The sequence below is a fragment of the Pongo abelii genome, chromosome 13, assembly GCF_028885655.2.
Source record: "Pongo abelii isolate AG06213 chromosome 13, NHGRI_mPonAbe1-v2.0_pri, whole genome shotgun sequence".
Classification (NCBI taxonomy): Eukaryota; Metazoa; Chordata; class Mammalia; order Primates; family Hominidae; genus Pongo; species Pongo abelii.
The window spans coordinates 121,517,669-121,535,970 of NC_071998.2; the positions used below are offsets into that span (position 1 = coordinate 121,517,669).

Sequence of the window (18,302 nt, forward strand, 5' to 3'; positions counted from 1 at the left end):
GTGGAGTGGGGTTGCTGATGGCCCCTGCTTTAGGAGGTACCTGGAGAGTCAGGGTGGGGACATGGGCAGTGGGTTGGCCCCTCAGAGCTGTTGGCTGACCCAGCAGGGCAAGGGCTCCGCTAGGAGGAGTGTCTCGGAAAGCAGGGGAGCAATGTGAGGCCACAGGGCACACCCGGGAGACGGGGGGCCTTGCCCAGGGAGGTACTGGCAGGCATCCCAGTCAAGGTCAGGGTCCGGCCTCCAGCGAGCTCCGGCCAGGCTGATGGGTCCGCGTCTGTGCCTCTCTGTGCCCCGTCGCCGCCATCCCCGGGTCCTCCTGCTCTCTGAGCACCGTGACAAGGACCCTGATGAGTCACTCTGTGCCTCCTCCAGGAGGGCAGGTCGGAGCTGAGCCTCCACCCTCCGCTCTTAAAGGGCCAGAGCCGGAGTCAGGGCTGCTGCCTGCTGCTGGCCAGGGCTGCCTCTGCCTGGGCTCCAGCAGCAGCCCTCGCCAACCCTCCCAGCCAGTCGCCCTGGAACACATGCTCTAAAACCTCCTGTGGTCCCTGCAGGAGCCGTTCTGCCCTGGCGCAGCTCAGGGGCCAGACCTCGGTGTTTCGGGAGCAGATCCACAGCATTCTGCGAGGGGAGGTGCTGGCGGTGGCCGACGCTGGTTCCACCCCTGGTGCCGCCCTCACCCAGTCTCTGCGTCCCTGCCGCTGCCATCTCCATCTATCCGTGTGTGGAGGGCCTTGCACCTTCCCTGGGGTCTCTCTTCACCTCTTGCCTCTGCTCCATCTTGGGACCCTCTCAGGGCTTCCATCCAGAGGGCTCCCTGCTCTACTGGCTGTGACATTAGGTGTGACCGTGTGGCTTCTGTGAACAATTTGGCTTCTGCCTGAGCTGTGAGGGAGGCCAGCTTTGTGTCTCCCACCCCTTCCTGGGGCTGGGGTGGGGGTCCCTGGAGGGCTAGGACTGAAGCAGGAATGTGGGGACTAGGGTGGGGGAGGCAGGTGCCACATGATCCAAAGTGGGGGGATGAAGGGTGGCGACCTGCTTGACTTCTTGTGGTCCCTGCCCCTGCGGGGTGCCCCCGTTATTGGCCCTAGCCATCTGGCCTTGTCTTTGGGTGCTGTGACATCTGTATTAATAATGGTGGCAATTGTTAACATTTTGGGATACTTGCTGTGTTCTCTCCGCCTGGACCACGCCACGCTGCCTGTGGATAAGGTTTTGTTCTAGTGTGATGTGGCTTCTTGTGGTTCCTGAACTCACCAGGCTGAGCCTTGGACCTGCAGCCTCTCCTGGAAAGCGCTGCTTCTTCCTCTTTGCCTGGCTAAGGCCTGCACATCAGCCCTTTCCTCAGGGAGCACGCCTGACCCCCTAGGCTAGATTGGGTTCCTGCTTCACATTTTCGTTAACCCTGAACTTTCCTTTTTTTTTTTTTGAGACGGGGCTTCGCTCTTGTTGCCCAGGCTTGAGTGCAATGGCTCAATCTTGGCTCACTGCAACCTCCGCCTCCTGGGTTCAAGTGATTTTCCTGCCTCAGCCTCCCGAGTAGCTGGGATTACAGGCATGTGCCACCATGCCCTAATTTTATATTTTTAGTAGAGATGGCGTTTCTCCATGTTGGTCAGGCTGGTCTCGAACTCCCAACCTCAGGTGATTCACCCGCCTTCTTGGCCTCCCAAAGTGCTGGGATTACAGGCATGAGCCACCGCGCCCAGCCTCTTTCCTTTGTTTTTTGTTTTTTTTTTTTGAGGCGGGGATCTCGCTTTGTTGCCCAGGCTGGAGTGCAGTGGTGCAATCTTGGCTTGCTGCAACTTCCGCCTCCTGGGTTCAAGCGATTCTCCTGTCTCAGCCTCCCGAGTAGCTGGAATTACAGGTGCCTGCCACCATGACTAGCTTATTTTTGTATTTGTAATAGACACGGGGTTTTGCCATGTTGGCCAGGCTGGTCTCAAACTCCTGACCTCTGGTGATCCACCCGTCTTGGTCTCCCAAAGTGCTGGGATTACAGGCGTGAGCCACTGGGCCCAGCTGAGCTTTCCTTTCTTATTATGACAGATAGACAGCTGTGTGGGTGTGTGCTAACAGGGTGTGTCTCCCCTGTTGTATCAGGGACTCAGAGGACAGGAACCTGTGTCTAGGTCATTGCTGTGTCCCTGGAGCCTGGCTCAGGTTCTGACCCATTGAGAGTGCTCAGAAATTAATTGCTGGATGAAGGAAAGGTGAAAATCCTGTTTGTTCCTTTAACCACCCTGCAAGAAAGGCATTGTGATCACCACTATTCCCATTTTGCAGCTGAGGAAACTGAGGCTCAGAGAGGTGAACTTAGTTGCCCAAGGTCACACAGGGGCTAAAGAATGAGTCAGTTTAGACAAAGACCCTTTCTATTGAGTAGGTCAGTTGCCTCAGTGCCTTCCACAATGTCTGACCTTGGCAATGTTTGGGAAATGCTTGTGGAATGGGACTGATCCGAATCCCTGAGTGCCGAGGTCAGCTCTGAAATGTTTGAGAGGGTCCCCACCAGGAATCCTGAGAAAACTCCACACACACAAGATTTTCCCAGGGTCTTGGCCGGCCACGGTGGCTCACGCCTGTAATCTCAGGACTTTGAGAGGCCGGGGTGGGCGGATCACTTGAGGTCAGTAGTTTGAGACCAGCCTAGTCAACATGGTGAAACCCCATCTCTACTAAAAATACAAAAATTAGCCGCGTGTGGTGGCGCATGCCTGTAATCCCAGCTACTCGGGAGGCTGAGGCAGGAAAATTGTTTGAACTTGCTTGAACCCAGAAGGTGGAGGTTGCAGTGACCTGAGATTGTGCCACTGCACTCCAGCCTGGGTGACAGAGCTAGAAGATAGACTCCGTCTCAAAAAAATATATATATACATATATATACATATATATATATATTCCCAAGGTCTCGAAGGCCCCAAAGAGGCAGAAGATGTGGCTCACTTCCTTTTGGAATATTCTGAGCTGAGTCTGACAGGAAAGATGGCTTGAGCCAGGGGGCAGTTCTTGTATGTTTATGCAAAAGAGAGAGAGAGAGAATATATGTGGTCATTGGAACAAGTTCCTTTACTAGCCAGGAATAACTTTGGGTTTTAGAAAATAAAAGTATCCCTGTCTACTTTCCAACTTACCCACCTAAAACAAGAACATGCATTCTGTGAGAACACACATACACTGAGCACCTACTATAGATCCTGCCCCATGGAGCACCCAGCCATCAAAATCGGACAAAAGCAGGCACTCACAGAGACAGAACAAAACCATTTCTCATACAGCTTCTCTGAGGCCACTGTGTACATTTTCAACTGGTTTCTTTCCATCTTTTTTCTACGTATGTAACTATGGTAGGTTTTATCGCCCTTACTTTTCTGGTGAGAAAACCAAGGGAGGTTAACCAACTTGTCCAATGTCACACAACTGGAACGTGGTAGAGCCGGGATTTGAACCTATGTCAGTGCGACTTGATCTGGGTCACTCAGCCAGTCAAAGCAAGTTAACATATCAGCAGATACTGAGGACCTTTGCCTGCCAGCACCAATGGCACTTTGTTGGGGCATCAGAGATGCCAAAGACTCAGTAACTCTTTGAGAGCATGCGGGAGGTGGGCAGGATCATCCTTGGGGATGATATCTCCCAGCTAAAACCTTCCTGAGCCCGGACTCTGGAGTCGATAAACCTGGCCTCCATCTCCACTCCTCCACCCCTGACTGCATGATCTTGGCCGAGTGCTTTGCCTGTCTGTGAAACCGCAGTTTCTTGGAAGTGGGCTGTCAGGGACCCCTGCCTGTCAGCACAGGGCCTTGGGGAGGATCCTGAGGGACTGAGAGGGAGACGGCGCTTTGATTTTGACTCTGAGCAGCTCTAAGCAGCCTCTCACCTGGCTCCACTCCCTGTGGGAGCAGCAACAGCTTCCCATCTTGGCGTCCACCCCAAGGCCTGGCCCTCTGACTTTTATTCAGACCCCACGACTCCTCATTAGCACAGCATCTCCAGGGCGCCCATCATGTGCTGGGCTTGGTGCTTGTGACCTGTATCCTCTCGTTGGCCCCTGACAGCGGGGCAGGGAGCACGCTGACCCAGGCCACGTGGCGACTGGATAGTAGGTAGACCCATCTGTGCAAAGGCCCTGGGTGATCCCTGCTGGACTGTGTGTCCCAAGCCGAAAGCCTGGCTTTAGGGGGCCTCGGGCAGGGGAGCCAGGACCGGGTGCAGAGCGGTGAAGAGCAGCTATCGGGAGCTGGGGCTGAAGGTTACCTGGCCCTGGCCCGAGTCTGCCCTCCGGGGCCAGGGACTCGCCATCTACTCGCCATTCCTGAAGACAGGCCGGGAGATCCCCCAACAGGTGAAATACCCCCACTCAAGTGCTCAGCCTTCCTCTCGCCAGCCCGGAGGCTCTGGCCTCTCTTACATGGAGGCTAGGCAGCCGTGGGGATGTAAGGAAGGGAGGTGGGGGCCAGTGGGGGGTGGTCAGAGCCTGGTCAGCTGGATGGCCGTGGGCATGGGGCTCCCCCGATGAGCCCAGGTGCCTCATCCTGAGACAGACACAGCAACAGCCCATGGCTCCCTGGGCTGTGTGAGACTCTAATGAAATGAGGGTGCAGGCTGGTGCCGGGCAGACCACAGTCAGCACCCGATGGCAACAGCGGCTGTCACAGCTGCTCACCGCTGTGCATGGCGGTCTGATGGCCCTGGTGGGCGGCCTGCTTGGAAGGGGCAGCGAGCAGAGCAGACAGGGCCCGCCCACCTTTCCTGCCGGCCGCTGTGTGCGCCAGCCCAGTGCTGGACCAGTCCTGGCCGGCACTCGGCGAACTGGGGTGGAGACAGTGACTGCCAAGGAGGCTGGGTCAACACTCCCACAGTGGGGACACACGATGGGGGGCTGGAGGGCAGAGGGGAGGGCAGAAGGGCTGGGGAATGCGCGGTGAGTGGGTCAGGGCGAGGGGCTCCTGCAGCGGCTTTTCTCAGCCAGGAGTGCCCGGGAGCTCTGGGCAGCAGGCCAGGCCTCCTTTCTGGGGCAGCTCAGGCCTGGTGCTGGGGCCCAGCCGCCCTTTAGCCAGGCAGTGGTGGCAGACAGGTATGGGATTGGGAGTGGGGGGTGGTCTCTCTTCTCACCCTGGCAGGAGCATCGAGTAATAAGTACAACAGCAGTGATGATCATGCTGACTGCCTCGTGCCAGGCAGCTCCTGCGTCTGCTGTCACGTTACTCTGAGCTTGGAGGCAGTGCCGCCGAGCACTCCATCTTAGAGAAGAAGCTGCCGCCCTTGTCCAAGGTCGAGGGTTAATGAGTCTGGGGCCCGGCCACGTTTCTGGCCCAGAGCCTGTGCCCACCTTCCTGTCCTCACTCCAGCCCTCTCGAGGGCTGCTCTTCCTGGACACGGGGCCTGTCCTCCGTGGGAAATGAGACGCTCCAGCCCCTCATCTGCTTGTTGCCTGAAGGTCACTCTGTGGAGCGTGGGAGCTGGGGGGCCTGGAGGTCTCAGGAGTTGACCTCTTTCGTGGGACAGAGAGGGGAGGGTGCGTGGCCACGTTCACGCATTGGGTCAGGAGCAAAGGTGGGCAGCCAGGGCTCCCTGCCCGTCCAGGAACACCAGCATATATCCCCGGGGCCTTCTGAAATCACCCGATGCTGCCGTGTGACTCCAGGGAGGTGCTCCCCTAGGAGCCGGTGCTGCAGCGGTGGGGGGAGTGATCTGAGGCCTTGTGTGCTTGGGGCACCTGGAGGATTGGAGCAGCAGGTGGCTGCTTCCCAGCCCTCGAGTGTAGCAGGACCCCGGTGGGAACCCCACAGGTGTTTCACTCTCTTTTCTGTCCTCCCCACCTCCCAGTATGCAGTACTCCATGGTTGGCACAGCTAGTAATGTCCTCTTTCACAGATGGGGAAACCGAAGCCCAAACTGGGGAAAAAACCAGTCACACAGCAAGGGAGTGGCAGATCCCTGGAGTCCAGGCCCCACAAGGGACCACCACTGTCTTAGCTATGAGGAACTGCCCCTTCCCAGGGGTGGGCCCGGCGGGAAGGGGCAGAAGGGTGTGTGCGGCCAGCGGTGCACTCCCTCCGCTCTCTGACTTAGCTGTGCTGTTGCTGCCCAGGGAGGGCTTGGGGCAGAGCACCCTATTCTCAGGAGATGGTACCGCGGGGGCTTCTCAGGTAGGTACTGCAGGGAGAACACAGCTGCAGGGTGCTGTGAGGAGGGGCAGGGTTGAGGTTGGAGAGGCTGGAGATGCACTGAGGCTCTGGAGGAGGGTTCTAGGAGGGGAGGAATGTGACCACATTAGGGATGCTGGCAGCTGCAGGTGGGGACTGGATGGAAGAGTGGGATGGGATGGGGCTGAGAAGAGGCCGGCACAGTAGCTGGGATGGTGTGGGGGCGATGTTCAGCCAGCCCTGGACAGTGGGGGCTTTCCCGTATTTTTGAGGCAGCTGGGTTGGATGGGACTTGTCTGCAGTTGGTGCAGGACTGCCTGTAGGGAGATCTCAGGATGGGGACCTGGGAGGAGGCCCAGGGGATCCCTTTGGGCCACGTGGAGCCTGAGGGGCCCCTGGGTCGTCGGTGAGGAGCTTGGACGGGGGTTGGGGAGCTGAACTGCAGGAGGGGCCAGCTGGGAGGAGACTGGGAGTGAGGGTTGCAGGGAGCAGAGCCGCCCCCAGAGAGCGCGTGAGCTGGGCGCTTGGAGGAGCCCTGGTGCTGGGAGATTGAGCACAGGAGAGACGTGGGCCTGGGAGGAGCTTCTGAGGCCAGCTGTGCTTCTGGAAGGAGGACAGTCAGTGATCAAAGGTGTCAGGACCGAGGGGACTGTCTGATTTAGTAAGATGGGTCACTCATGGCCAGGCCCAAAGGCCCCGCCTTCTGTTCTTATCCTGCTCAAACCCAAGGGCCCCCTTGCTGGTGCGGTTTTCCTTCAGCTGTGGTGGAGGGCTGGGGCCAGGTACAGAGACACTCGGGCAGCCCTCATCCCTGGAGATGGATCCAGGGCCAGGTCTGCCCCAGGAGGGATGGCGGAAGAGGCTGGATTGGCTGGCCGTCTGCCCTCCATGCCTCTGGCTGCAGCCGGCACCGGGAGGAGGCTGCCAGCCCCTGCCTTTTGCTCCCACCATGTTTGAGCCGAGCTTCAATCGGGAGAGAGGTGTTGTGCTTTAGGGAAATCAAAATCAGACTTAACATCCTCCTGGGCTCCTGGGACTGGCTCTCGTGTTCATTCCTGGCAGACGAGAGCTGTGTGGAAGGGAGGAGGAGCTGGAGTAGGGGAGCTGGGGACCTCAGGAGCGCTGCCGGGGTGGAAAGGAGGCTGTGGGCACTGCAGGTGCTTCCTGGCTGTGGGGTATGAGCCTGGAGTCTGTGGGCGTGGGGGTGGGGCGAAAGCTAGGACCCACTCTCTGCTCTGAGCCTGCAGCTGCCCTCCCCTTCTGCAGCTCTGGCTCTCTGGGGGTCAGTGAAGGGGAGAGTAGAGTGGATGCCCAGTCCCCCCTCTCCCAGGGCCCTGTGCTGGCTCTGACTTCTCCATCCACTCCTCGACAACCTTGACAATGGCTCTGCCTGGTAGGAGTTCATACCCCATCCTACAGGTGAGGACTTGGAGGTTCAAAGGGGTTAAGAAACTTGTTTGGAATCACCCAGTCTTCAAGTGACCCTGACAGGATGACACCCCAGAGCTTTCCCCTGTCTGGCCCCATGGAGAGCATGGCCCATTGCCAGTTTTAAATCCTGGTTTTGGTACGAGCCTGGGCCCCAGGCCTGGAGGCAGAGTGTGATGGAGAGACAGTTCGTTTTAAAAATTGGCCAAAGCCAGATGAAATTGTGAAGGTCAGTGCATGAGGAACACGTTTGAGGATGTGTTCTAAACCCAGCCCAGTGGCTGGATGACGAAGGAGGAATCAGCAGGGGTTTTTCTCTGTCCCCTGTGTGCAGGGTGCTGGGCCAGGCTCTGAGGGTGACGCTAGAATGGGCCAGGAGAAGTGTCCTGGCCTCTGCGGGCTTAGTGTCCAGCTAGGAAAATGAGGGGAAGAAGTGCTTCTATCTCGCACTTGCTGGGTGCTGGACACTGGGCCGAGCACCAGTCCCTCCTCTTCCTGCTAGATGCCTGAGTCCCATTTTACACATGAGCAAACCAAGGCTCAGAGATGCAGGGTCACTCATCCAAGACCACAGATCAGAGGGATCCCTGGCCTGAAGTGCTCGCTGGACTGGCCAAGGCCCTCTCTGGACCACTGTACTTCACCACTGCCCCCCTAAGCCCAGCCTGTGCCCCCTTGGTCAGACCCCCGTTGGCCCTCTGTCGTGGAACCCATGGGAAGACAGACCTCATGTGAAGGGAGCTTCTCAGGGGGCCAAGGCAGTGTCGGGAGGGCCTCCTAGAAGAAGGCCATCCCAGCTGGGCTTTGTTTTTTTTTTTTGAAACAGTCTCTGTCACCCAGGCTGGAGTGCAGTGGTGATCTCAGCTTACTACAACCTCTGCCTCCTGGGTTCCAGCAATTCTCATGCTTCAGTCTCCCTAGTAGCTGGGATTATAGGCACGCGCCACCACACCCGGCTAATGTTTGTATTTTTAGTAGAGACAGGGTTTCACCATGTTGGCCAGGCTGGTCTCGAACTCCTGGCCCCGAGTAATCCGCCCACCCTGGCCTCCCAAAGTGTTGGGATTACAGGCGTGAGCCACCGCGCTCGGGCCCAGCTAGGCTTTGAAAGATGGATAGGGGTTCCCTGGGTGGAAGGGGTGAGGTGAGGAAGTGTTCCGGCCAGAGCACAAAGGCCTGGAGGCCGAAACAGTCAGAGGAACTCCACTGGGGTCAGGATGTGGGCTAGGGACCCAGGGAACAAGCTGTGCAAGGACTGCCTGTGTTCCTACCCTGCCCTGAACCCTGAGCCCTGAACCCAGAGCCCGGAGCCCAGACCCATCAAGGGAGGCAGAGGCGGAGGCCCTGTTAATTTCACATGTGGTTGGAGGCTCTGGGAGGAGGGGGAAAATGGGCTGGGCTGGGAGCCAGAGCCTGGGAAGGTCACTCTGGCATCTGGGTGGAGGCTGAGGCAAAGGGAAGCTGAACCCCTAAACTGTCCCCCATCTCCCTCCCTCGCAGTGCCTGTCTTGGTCGGAACTGCTGGGGGCACAGGACCTTGGGCAGGACCCCCCAGCCCTCCTGGCATTGTGCAGTGGGGAGGGGAGGCAGGCACAGTGGTTATTGGGTGAAGAGGACAAACATTTCCCTCAACTTTTTATTTTGAAAAACCAAGAGGAACATTGATGTGGTGGTGCAGGGACGCCTCTGTGTCCTCGAGTCCCCGGCTCTGCTGCAACCGTCCCCTCTCTTTCTACATACGTGAGTGTGTATATTGCGTCTTGACCCTCACCCCGAATAGCTCAGGGCACATCTCCAAAGCTGGGTGCGGTGTCTCATGCCTGTAACCCCAGCACTTTGGGAGGCCGAGGCAGATGGAACACTTGAGGTCAGGAGTTTGGGACCAACCTGACCAGCATGGTGAAACCCCGTCTCTACCAAAAATACAAAAATTAGCCAGGCGTGGTAGCAGGTGCCTGTAATCTTAGCTACTTGGGAGGCTGAGGCAGGAGAATTGCTTGAACCCTGGAGGCAGAGGTTGCAGTGAGCCCAGATTAACCATTGCACTCCAGCCCCAGCCTGGGTGACAGAGGGAAGACTCCTTCTCAAAAAAAAAAAAAAAAAGAAAAGAAAAAGAAAAAGGGCATTAGCCTCAGTGCTGTTACCACCCCCACCTCATCCCCATGGCAGCACCTAATTGCCAGTCCACAGTGCAGTGACTTCCCAGCTGGCCCAGTGACAGCCCTGATAACTGTTTTTTCCTGCTGATCTGGACCCGATCCAGGCATCTCGAGTTACATTTGGTTGCCTCGTCTGTTTAGACTCTTTTTTCTGGAACAGTCCTCCGACTTGCTTTGCCTTTCCTGGCCCTGACTTGAAGTGTCCTGGTCAGTGGTCTTGTAGAATGTCCCACAGCCTGAATTTGTCTGATTATGTCCTTGTGGTTAGACTCAGGTTAATTATTTTTGGCGGGAGATGTCCACGGATAATGTGCCCTTCCACTGCATTAAATTAAGGGGTACATGATATTGGGCTATTTTACGATCGAAGGCAGGGCAGGTTTGATCAAGGACGGTGGCTTTTTTTTTGAATTTGTTATATTTTTTATTGTGTATTAGAAAAGGTATGACCAACACAGTCACTGGTAACTTTATGGGTATTATTGCTTAGGCTGAAGCTAGATTAAGCAGGTAAGTAAAAGCAAATTGAGATGATTTCAAGAAAAATCCTGAGTGAATCACTGGACACTAGACAGAGAAAGATCTCAAAGGTGATCTTGGAAGAGTTGAGCTTCTGGGAACCCAGACACAATAGTCGAGAACACAGGCCTTGGTGATGGGCAAACCTAGGCTGAGGATGGGCACGTTCCTCTGGTCGCCTCCCCCAGCTCTGCTTCCTCTCCAGGTTGGGGTGGTAGCTGCTCAGCAGGGTCTGGGGTTTGGACAAAGGACAGCCTGGCCTGTGCCAGAGCTCCCTGGCTGGCGGGAGGGCTGGGGGTAGGTGGTCAGGACCCCAGAGATGTGGGTCCTGCCTGCTGTCCTTCAAGACCCTCCACGGCTGGGTGTGGTGGCTCACGCCTGTAATCTCAGCACTTTAGGAGGCCAAGGCAGACGGATCACTTGAGATCAGGAGCTTGAGACCAGCCTGGCCAACATGTGAAACCCTGTCTCTACTAAAAATACAAAAATTAGCTGGCCGTGGTGGTGTGTGCCTGTAGTTCCAGCTACTTGGGAGGCTGAGGCACACGAGGATCACTTGAACCCGGGAGGCGGAGGTTGCAGTGAGCCGAGATCATGCCACTGCACTCCAGCCTGGGTGACAGAGCAAGACTTTGTCTCCAGAAAAAAAAAAAAAAAAAAAAAAAAGGCCCTCCAAGGCCCCAGGCAGTGAAGCAGTTAGGATTGCTGGGCCCTGGCTGGGTGCCAGGGGATACCTGCCAGCCTCAACTGTTTCCTAAAGGTCAATTCGCTGCTTAAAGCATGGGCAGGACTTATCTCCCCCACCTAGCTCCGGTTCCCTGGGGCTCGGCCGCCTGCTGATCACCCAGGATTCTGTGGGGGGACCTTTCCAATGAGGGGAGCCCTAGTCATGTGCCCTTCTCCCACCTGCCTGCCACATCCTGGGAGTGTAGTTGGGGGTGAGGAAGGACACAGAGGCTGAGGCAGAGCCCTGGGGGAAGGCTGCTGGGAGACATGGGTAGGGGGTGTCAAGGGAGAGTGGGACTTCTGAGCTGGGGGTCCAGGGAAGCCCCGCTCTGGCACTGTGAGGCCCGCCTGAGACAGTGGCCATGCCACCCAGCTCCTGCTGTTTGTGTCGAATGCTGCCACCCCTTGCCAAGGTCATACAAGGTCATGCAGACTCAAGGAGTTGTACCCAATTGGTCCTCCATCCTGATCTCTGGGGGCACTGTCCCGGCTCTGCTGTTTCCTGGCAAAGGGACCTCAGGTGATCTCAGACAAATAAGCAGACCCGTCGGAACTTCAATTCCTTATTGGGAAAATGGGGTCACACCTCCCTGTGGGGTTTTTGTGAAGCCGAGGAGCAGCAAGCACTTCAATTTTCCCAACAATCCCATTTCACAGATGAGAAAACTGAGGCTCAGACAGGGGAAGCAATTTGCCCAAGGACACACAGTGCCCTGTGGGGCCGGATTTGAACCCAGGCAGTTTGGTCTGGCTTTAGCACCTGTGGCCCTGAGCTCCTGGCGGTACTGTGATGGGTCACCTGTGTCTCCAGGTTTGGGCTTTCAGCATCCGCCCCACAGCCCCAGCTGCCATCACAGCAGGTGTGGGGGGCAGGCCCAGGCAGCCAGCCTGGATCAGACCAAGGACACCTTCCCTCTCCACCCCCATGCCGAATCCTGAACCCTTCCTGCCCCATACCCTTTGCCAAAACTTTATCTCAGAAAATTGCTTTCTTTGACTCCAGGCCCGGCGTTTCTGGGTAACCGGCATTTCCCGCTGTTGCCTTCTCTCTCTTTCTCTCTCTTTTTTTTTGAGACACAGTCTCGCTCTGTCACCCAGACTGGAGTGCAATGGCGTGATCTTGGCTCACTTTAACCTCCGCCTCCTGGGTTCAAGCGATTCTCCTGCCTCAGCCTCTAGAGTAGGTGGGACTATAGGAGCGTGCCACCATGCCTGGCTAATTTTTTGTATTTTTAGTAGAGACGGGGTTTCACCGCTTTAACCAGGATGGTCTCGATCTCCTGACCTTGTGATCTGCCCGCCTCAGCCTCCCGAAGTGCTGGGATTACAGGCGTGAGCCACCGTGCCCGACCTGCCTCCTCTCTTTTTATCTGAGGCCTGCTTGCAGACAGGTCTCTTCCTCCATCTCTGATTTGGGCTTGTGGGGGGAGAGTGCTGACCAGCACGGGGGTGGAGGCGTCTAGCCTGCCCAGGAATCTGGCTGCCAGGTTCTGAGCCACAGACCTAAGGTCAGACCCTTGCCTTGCCACTTCCTGATCTCTTTGTGCCTCAGTTTCCACATTTGGAGCCAGGGCAGAGTCGCGCCATCCTCCGTCCATGCTGTCATAAGAGCTGTTGAGCTAAAGCACAGAGGCCCGCCCTGGGCGCAGATTCGGGCTTGTGGCAGGCTCTTGGTATTTGGCAGCTGTTGCGAGCTTGCTTTGAGTGGTTTTTGAAAAGTGGCTTCCTCAAGTCTGGTCAGGCACAAACAATTCAGAGACACCTCTTTGGGCTTCCTTCCCACTTCCCTGGGAATAGATTCCAGTTCCTTTACTCGTCTGACCTCCACCTGACACCCCTTTCCTGTCTGTTCATGTGTTCATTCATTCATTCATTCCACAAGCCAGTATTGAGCACATTTGAGGGCCCTACCCCATACCATTTGCCAAAACTTTCTCTTGGAAAATTGCATTCTTTGACACCAGGCGTGGCCTTTCCAGGTGTCTGGCATCCCCGGGGATCCAGTAGTTTCCATGCCTTTATGAGTGAGTCCCCACAACAGGTCTGTGTGGCAGGTGCTGAAAGTATGATGCCCACTTTATGGATGAGGCGCCCAAGGCAGGGAGTGCAGGAGGAGCCGTCTCGCGCTCACACAGGCAGGGAGCGAGGGTGGCCTTGGTGGTGGTTTGAGGTTCTTTTTCAGTGACTTTAGAGAGAACATTGATTTGGTTCCAACTTGAAACGATTCTGCACTTTTCAGAAAAAGCATTCTTGTTTGTTTCATGGCTCAGTAAAGAATGGGTATGTGGGCTTGGCTCTAGGCTCAGCCGCTCTCTGTGGCCTCTTTCAGCTTTTGCTTCACGGTTCTGTTCATGTCTTTCCAGTGAAAGAGCCCGGGCTGACCACGGAGAGGGGCTGCAGGGACAGGCTGACAGGGAGGGTGGTCCACCCTTCTGCTGAGAGCTGCCCCTTTTCAACCCAGCCCCCCAACATAGGTGGGGCAGCCGAATGCCTGGGGAAGCCAGGGCCTTCCCTGACATCCCGTCCCCAGGGATTGAGAGATGGGAAAGAGTAAGTCTTAGATGTTGGCCTGGGAGCAAGGGCTGTGGGAGAAGCGAACCCCTGAGTGCCACAGGGCGTTCCTGGGGGCTCTCCCAGCAGCCGCAGTGGCAGTGGCAGGCAGCACGTGGGCAACGGGAAGGGATGGGGCCAGTGTCCCCTGCTGGGGTGGTGGGTGCAGAGCCCTTGGCTAGGACTGCTCACCAAGGGAGCATTTTCTCATCCAGAGAAGGCCGATGCCTGGGGACATGGCCGTGGGGAGGGGAGGGCTGGGGGGGAGGCCCCCCAGCGAATGTCTGCCCATCTCCTGGGACACCTTCCCTGAGCTAAGAGCCTGCTTTTCTGTTTTCTCTTGCAGTTACCGAGAAGGAGGTCCAGCAGTGGTGAGTAGCTGCTTTTTCTCAAACCGTGGAGGGGCTGGGGCTGTGGGCTTTGTGGGCTGTGGGCTGATGAGGACAGCAGTCCAGCTGCCCAGGATGGGGGCATGTGGAGGGGCCCCTGAGCATGGGGTCCAGACAGCCTTTGTTCAGTGGCCCTTGTCCTTACGGGACTGACGTGGTTTCAGTGGAACTGGGTTGGGGGTGGCGTTGGGGTGTTTGTTGGTGGTCCTTGTTTTGAGTTGCATCTTTAGGGACCACCAAGGCCTGAAGGGTTGATTCCAGGCCCTGCTCACCAAAGAGAAGGGTTTGGATAAGAAAGTCCTTCTATGACCTTGAGAGGTCCTTTCCCCTCGCCGGGGCTCCGTCGCCCCTTCTATAAAATGATCTATTCGATTGGATCAGGGATGGCAAATGGGTTTGCTCTTGGATGCCAGCTCTAATCAATCTGTCGTAGCTGCCTGGAGGGCTGTGATAAGAAGGATTCCGAGGCCGTACGTCATGGAGCAAATGGAAAAGCGGCAGTGAGGGATCAGCGGGGCCTGTAATGGATGAGCAGTGCCAGGGCTGGGCCTGGGGGAGGAGGGCGGTGTATTGTCCGTCTTTGTGGAATGTGGAGCAGACAGCAGGCTCACCATGTAAGGTGGCTGAGCCTCAGGAGTGGCGCGTAGGGACATGAGGCAGCGAGCTTGGAGACTTTCCAGTCAAGTCTGGCAGGGCCTGGCACCCCCAGGAGCCTCCAGGGCCACTCCCTACACCTCCCTGCCTCAAGTCCAGGCTGCAGATGGGGCAGGGCTATGCTGGCCCGCCTGGCTCTGCTGAGCCCTTGCTGGGAGATGCCCCATCCTGGGACTGAGTTTCTGCCCTCACTTTCCACTTCTGCACTTCCCCGGGTGAGTGCCCTAGAAGCGCCCTCCTTCTAGGTCTTCACCCCTGTGGCTCTGCTTCCCGGAATGCCCGCCTTCCTTCCTGGGCCGTCTGAACTCTGCCCCTCCCAAGGCTCAGCCCAAGTCGCCTCCTCCATGAAGCCTCCCTAGATTCCCCATCCATACATGTTCTCCCTGCCTTCACACATGCCAGCCAGAGGGGTCTTTGCTGAACAAAAACCTGACCATGCCAGGCGTCTGCCACCCCCCCTGGACCTCAGAGTGAAGTCCTCACCCTTGACATGGTTATGTGCTTACAAGGCCTGGTTCAGTCTGGCCCTGCTGACCCCTGCAGTCTGGCATCCTCTGCCCGTTGGCCTTTGGCTTTTACCCTCTGGCCAGCCTGAACTGCTGTTTGTTCCGTGACCTCACCTTTGTCTTGGAGGCTTCCTGATGTTTGCCCAGGCTGCTCCCCCTGCCTGCTGGGCTGTTACCTCCTCGCCCCTCCCCCTCCCCCACTGAAATCCCCCACTGTCCTGTGCCTCCCTGGGACAGCCGATGACATACCGGGCAGCAGGTAAGCATTTTATCCCTCTCTGCATCCTGTCGGGGCTCTGAGGGCTGGCTAGCTTGGCCTTGTCCATGGCTGTGTCCCTAGGGCCTGGCCACGGTGAGCGCTTGGCCCCCAACAGGCATCGCCCTTGGTGCTTCAAATCCATGGTTTTTTTTTTTGAGTTGGAGTCTCTCGCTCTGCCACCCAGGCTAGAGTGCAGTGGCATGATCTCAGCTCACTTCAACCTCCGCCTCCCAGAGTCAAGTGATTCTCTTGTCTCTGCCTCCCGAGTAGCTGGGATTACAGGTGTGTGCCACCATACCCCGCTAATTTTTATATTTTTAGTAGAGATGGGGATTCACGGTGTTGGCCAGGCTGGTCTCGAGCTCCTGACCTCAAGTGATCCACCCACCTCAGCCTCCCAAAGTGCTGGGATTACAGGAGTGAGCCACTGCACACGGCCTGCCATTGAATTCTGGGAGCAGTACTGGGGGTTAACAGAGCTCATCATTCCACGTGGCAGATGAGGAAACTGAGGCTCAGAGGAAGTCCAGTTGGGAGGTGGCAGGGTTGGGGTGAACCATAGGCATCGAGACTCCAGAAGCTGAGCTCTTGCCTCCAGGGTAAATGTGTATGTGTGTGTGTGTGTGTGTGTACATACATATATGTGTGTGTGTGTGTTTGTGTGTATGTGTGTATGTGTGTGTGTATATATATATATATATATATTTTCTTTTTTTTTCTTGAGGCAGAGTCTCTCTGCTCTGTTGCTCAGGCTGGAGTACGGTGGTGCCATCTCAGCTCAATTACAGTGACTTCCCTGCCTCAGCCTCTCAAGTAGCTGGAACAACAGACATCCACCTGACACCTGGCTAATTTTTCTATTTGTAGAGACGGGGTTTTGCCATGTTGGCCAGGCTGGTCTCGAACTCCTGGGCTCAAGCCTTGGCCTCCCAAAATGCTGGGATTACAGGCGTGAGCCACTGTGCCCAGCCTCCAGTGTGAATATTTGAATGAGGGATGAATGAGTGGGCAGCAAGGTGTCTTCGGGAGACCATGAGAAAGCTCAGCATCTCCCAAGGAGGGCCAGGGCAGGGGAGGGCAGTGGCTAGAGTTGCTGGGTGGCCGGTAAGGGACAGATGTGAGCAGCTGTCCCCCCTGCCCATTGCCCTGGCCCCGATTGTGGCTGCTCATGACCAAGGCACCTCCCCAGGGGTCTCAGGGGACTGGGGTCTAAGGAGGGGACACCAGGAGCTGTCTGCCTGGGCCTCTTCCAGGGCAGGGAAGAGGATGAGCTTTGTGTTTGAGAGATGGGGATGTTTCCCAAGCACCGCTGTGAGCCAGCCAGGCTCTCAGACACAGCCTCGTTCATTTCATTCTCACAATGACCCAGAGGAGATGACCCCATCATGGCACCTCAGCATAAGATAGATGAAGACACTGAGACCAGTCTGAGTTCCCCTGGCGTCCTCCCCTACCCACACCTGGGCCTTCTCCTGGAGCCGCAGACGGCAGAGTGGCTGGGATCTTGGGCTCCAGAACCGGGCAGGCTAAACTTGAATCCTTTTAATTTTTATTAAAAATTTTTTTTTCTTTAATTTTTTGAGACAGAGTCTCGCCCTGTTGCCCAGGCTGGAGTGCAGTGGTGCGATCTCAGCTCACTGCAACCACTGCCTCCCGGGTTCAAGCGAATCTCCTGCCTCAGCCTTCCAAGTAGCTGGGATTACAGGTGCCCACCACCATGCCTGGCTAATATTTTTGTATTTTCTTAGGGGAGATGGGGTTTCACCATGTTGGCCAGGCTGGTCTTGAACTCCTGACCTTAAGTGATCTGCCCTCCTCGGCCTCCCAAAGTGCTGGGATTACATATATTTAAATTATTATTAATATTATTTTTTCAGAGACAGGGTGTTGCCCTGTCGCCCAGGCTGGAGTGTGGTGGTGCTATCAAAGCTCACTGCAGCCTTGACCTCCTGGGCTCAAGTGATCCTCCTGACTCAGCCTCCTGATTAGCTGGGACTACGGGCATTTATCACCATGGCTGGCTAGTTATTTAAAAACATTTTTTGTAGAGCTGGGGCCTCACTTATTGCCCAAGCTTGAGCTTCTGGCCTCAAGCAATCCTCCTGACTCAGCCTCCCGAGTAGCTGAGACCGCAGGTGCAAGCCACTGCGCCCGGCTCTGGGCTTGAATCCTGACTTGCCCATTTTCTGGCTGAGTGACCTTGGACAAATGACTAGACTTTTTAGGACCTCAGTTTCCCCATCTGGAAAAGGACGGTGATAATAGTAAAACTTTCTAGGAGTAGTGTGAAGAATAAATGTGCTAATTCATATAAGACGTTTGGAACAGAGTCTAGGAAACATTCTCTCTGCTCGTGTCAGTAACCGTAGTAATCATGGTCCTGACATCATCCGTGGAACCCAGTGAACAGCCCTGAGATTGAGGACTTTCTCCGCATTAGGCGGATGAGGAAACTGAGGCCCAGCGGGGTGAGTGACTTTTGTTTACTCATCAAGCATCAATAGACCACGCTCCCCGTGCCAGGCACTGTCCTACATCCTGGGGACACACCGCAAACTGGACGAAACCCCAGGCCCCGACGTACACATGAGTACAAAGCGGGGTCACTGTGGGCTGAGAAATGTCCTGTGGGGAAACGAAGATAAGAGCACGGCAGAGTGGGGGCCTCGTTAGGAGGGAGAGGTCAGGCGAGGCTGCTCTGGAATTCTGACATTTGAGCTGCAACCTAGAAAATAAGGACTCGGTGGTGGAACCTGGGTCATATCCACCCAGGCATAGAAAATAGCAAGGACAAGGGCTGAGAGTGGGACACGAGCCTGGCGAATTAGAGGACCAGCAGGGAGCCAAGGAGGCTGGCCTGAGGGGGCGGTGTGGAGGCTCCCGCAGCAAAACAGGGACCCTCAGCTGTGTGAGGCCCAGTCCTCACCGTGGGGGCACTTTGTCTAAAGAGCTTATAAAGAAAAAAG

General features: G+C 56.3%; 1 protein-coding gene across 3 annotated transcripts in view; it reads left to right on the top strand.

The window, feature by feature from the left end:
* The window catches only part of NCS1 (neuronal calcium sensor 1), a 65,263-nt gene that overhangs the window by 14,802 nt on the left and 32,159 nt on the right, over window positions 1–18,302 (top strand). For all 3 annotated transcript variants that reach the window (XM_063713851.1, XM_063713850.1, NM_001131862.1), the window contains 1 exon segment: window positions 13,875–13,899. In XM_063713851.1, coding sequence (XP_063569921.1) covers window positions 13,875–13,899 — 25 coding nt within the window.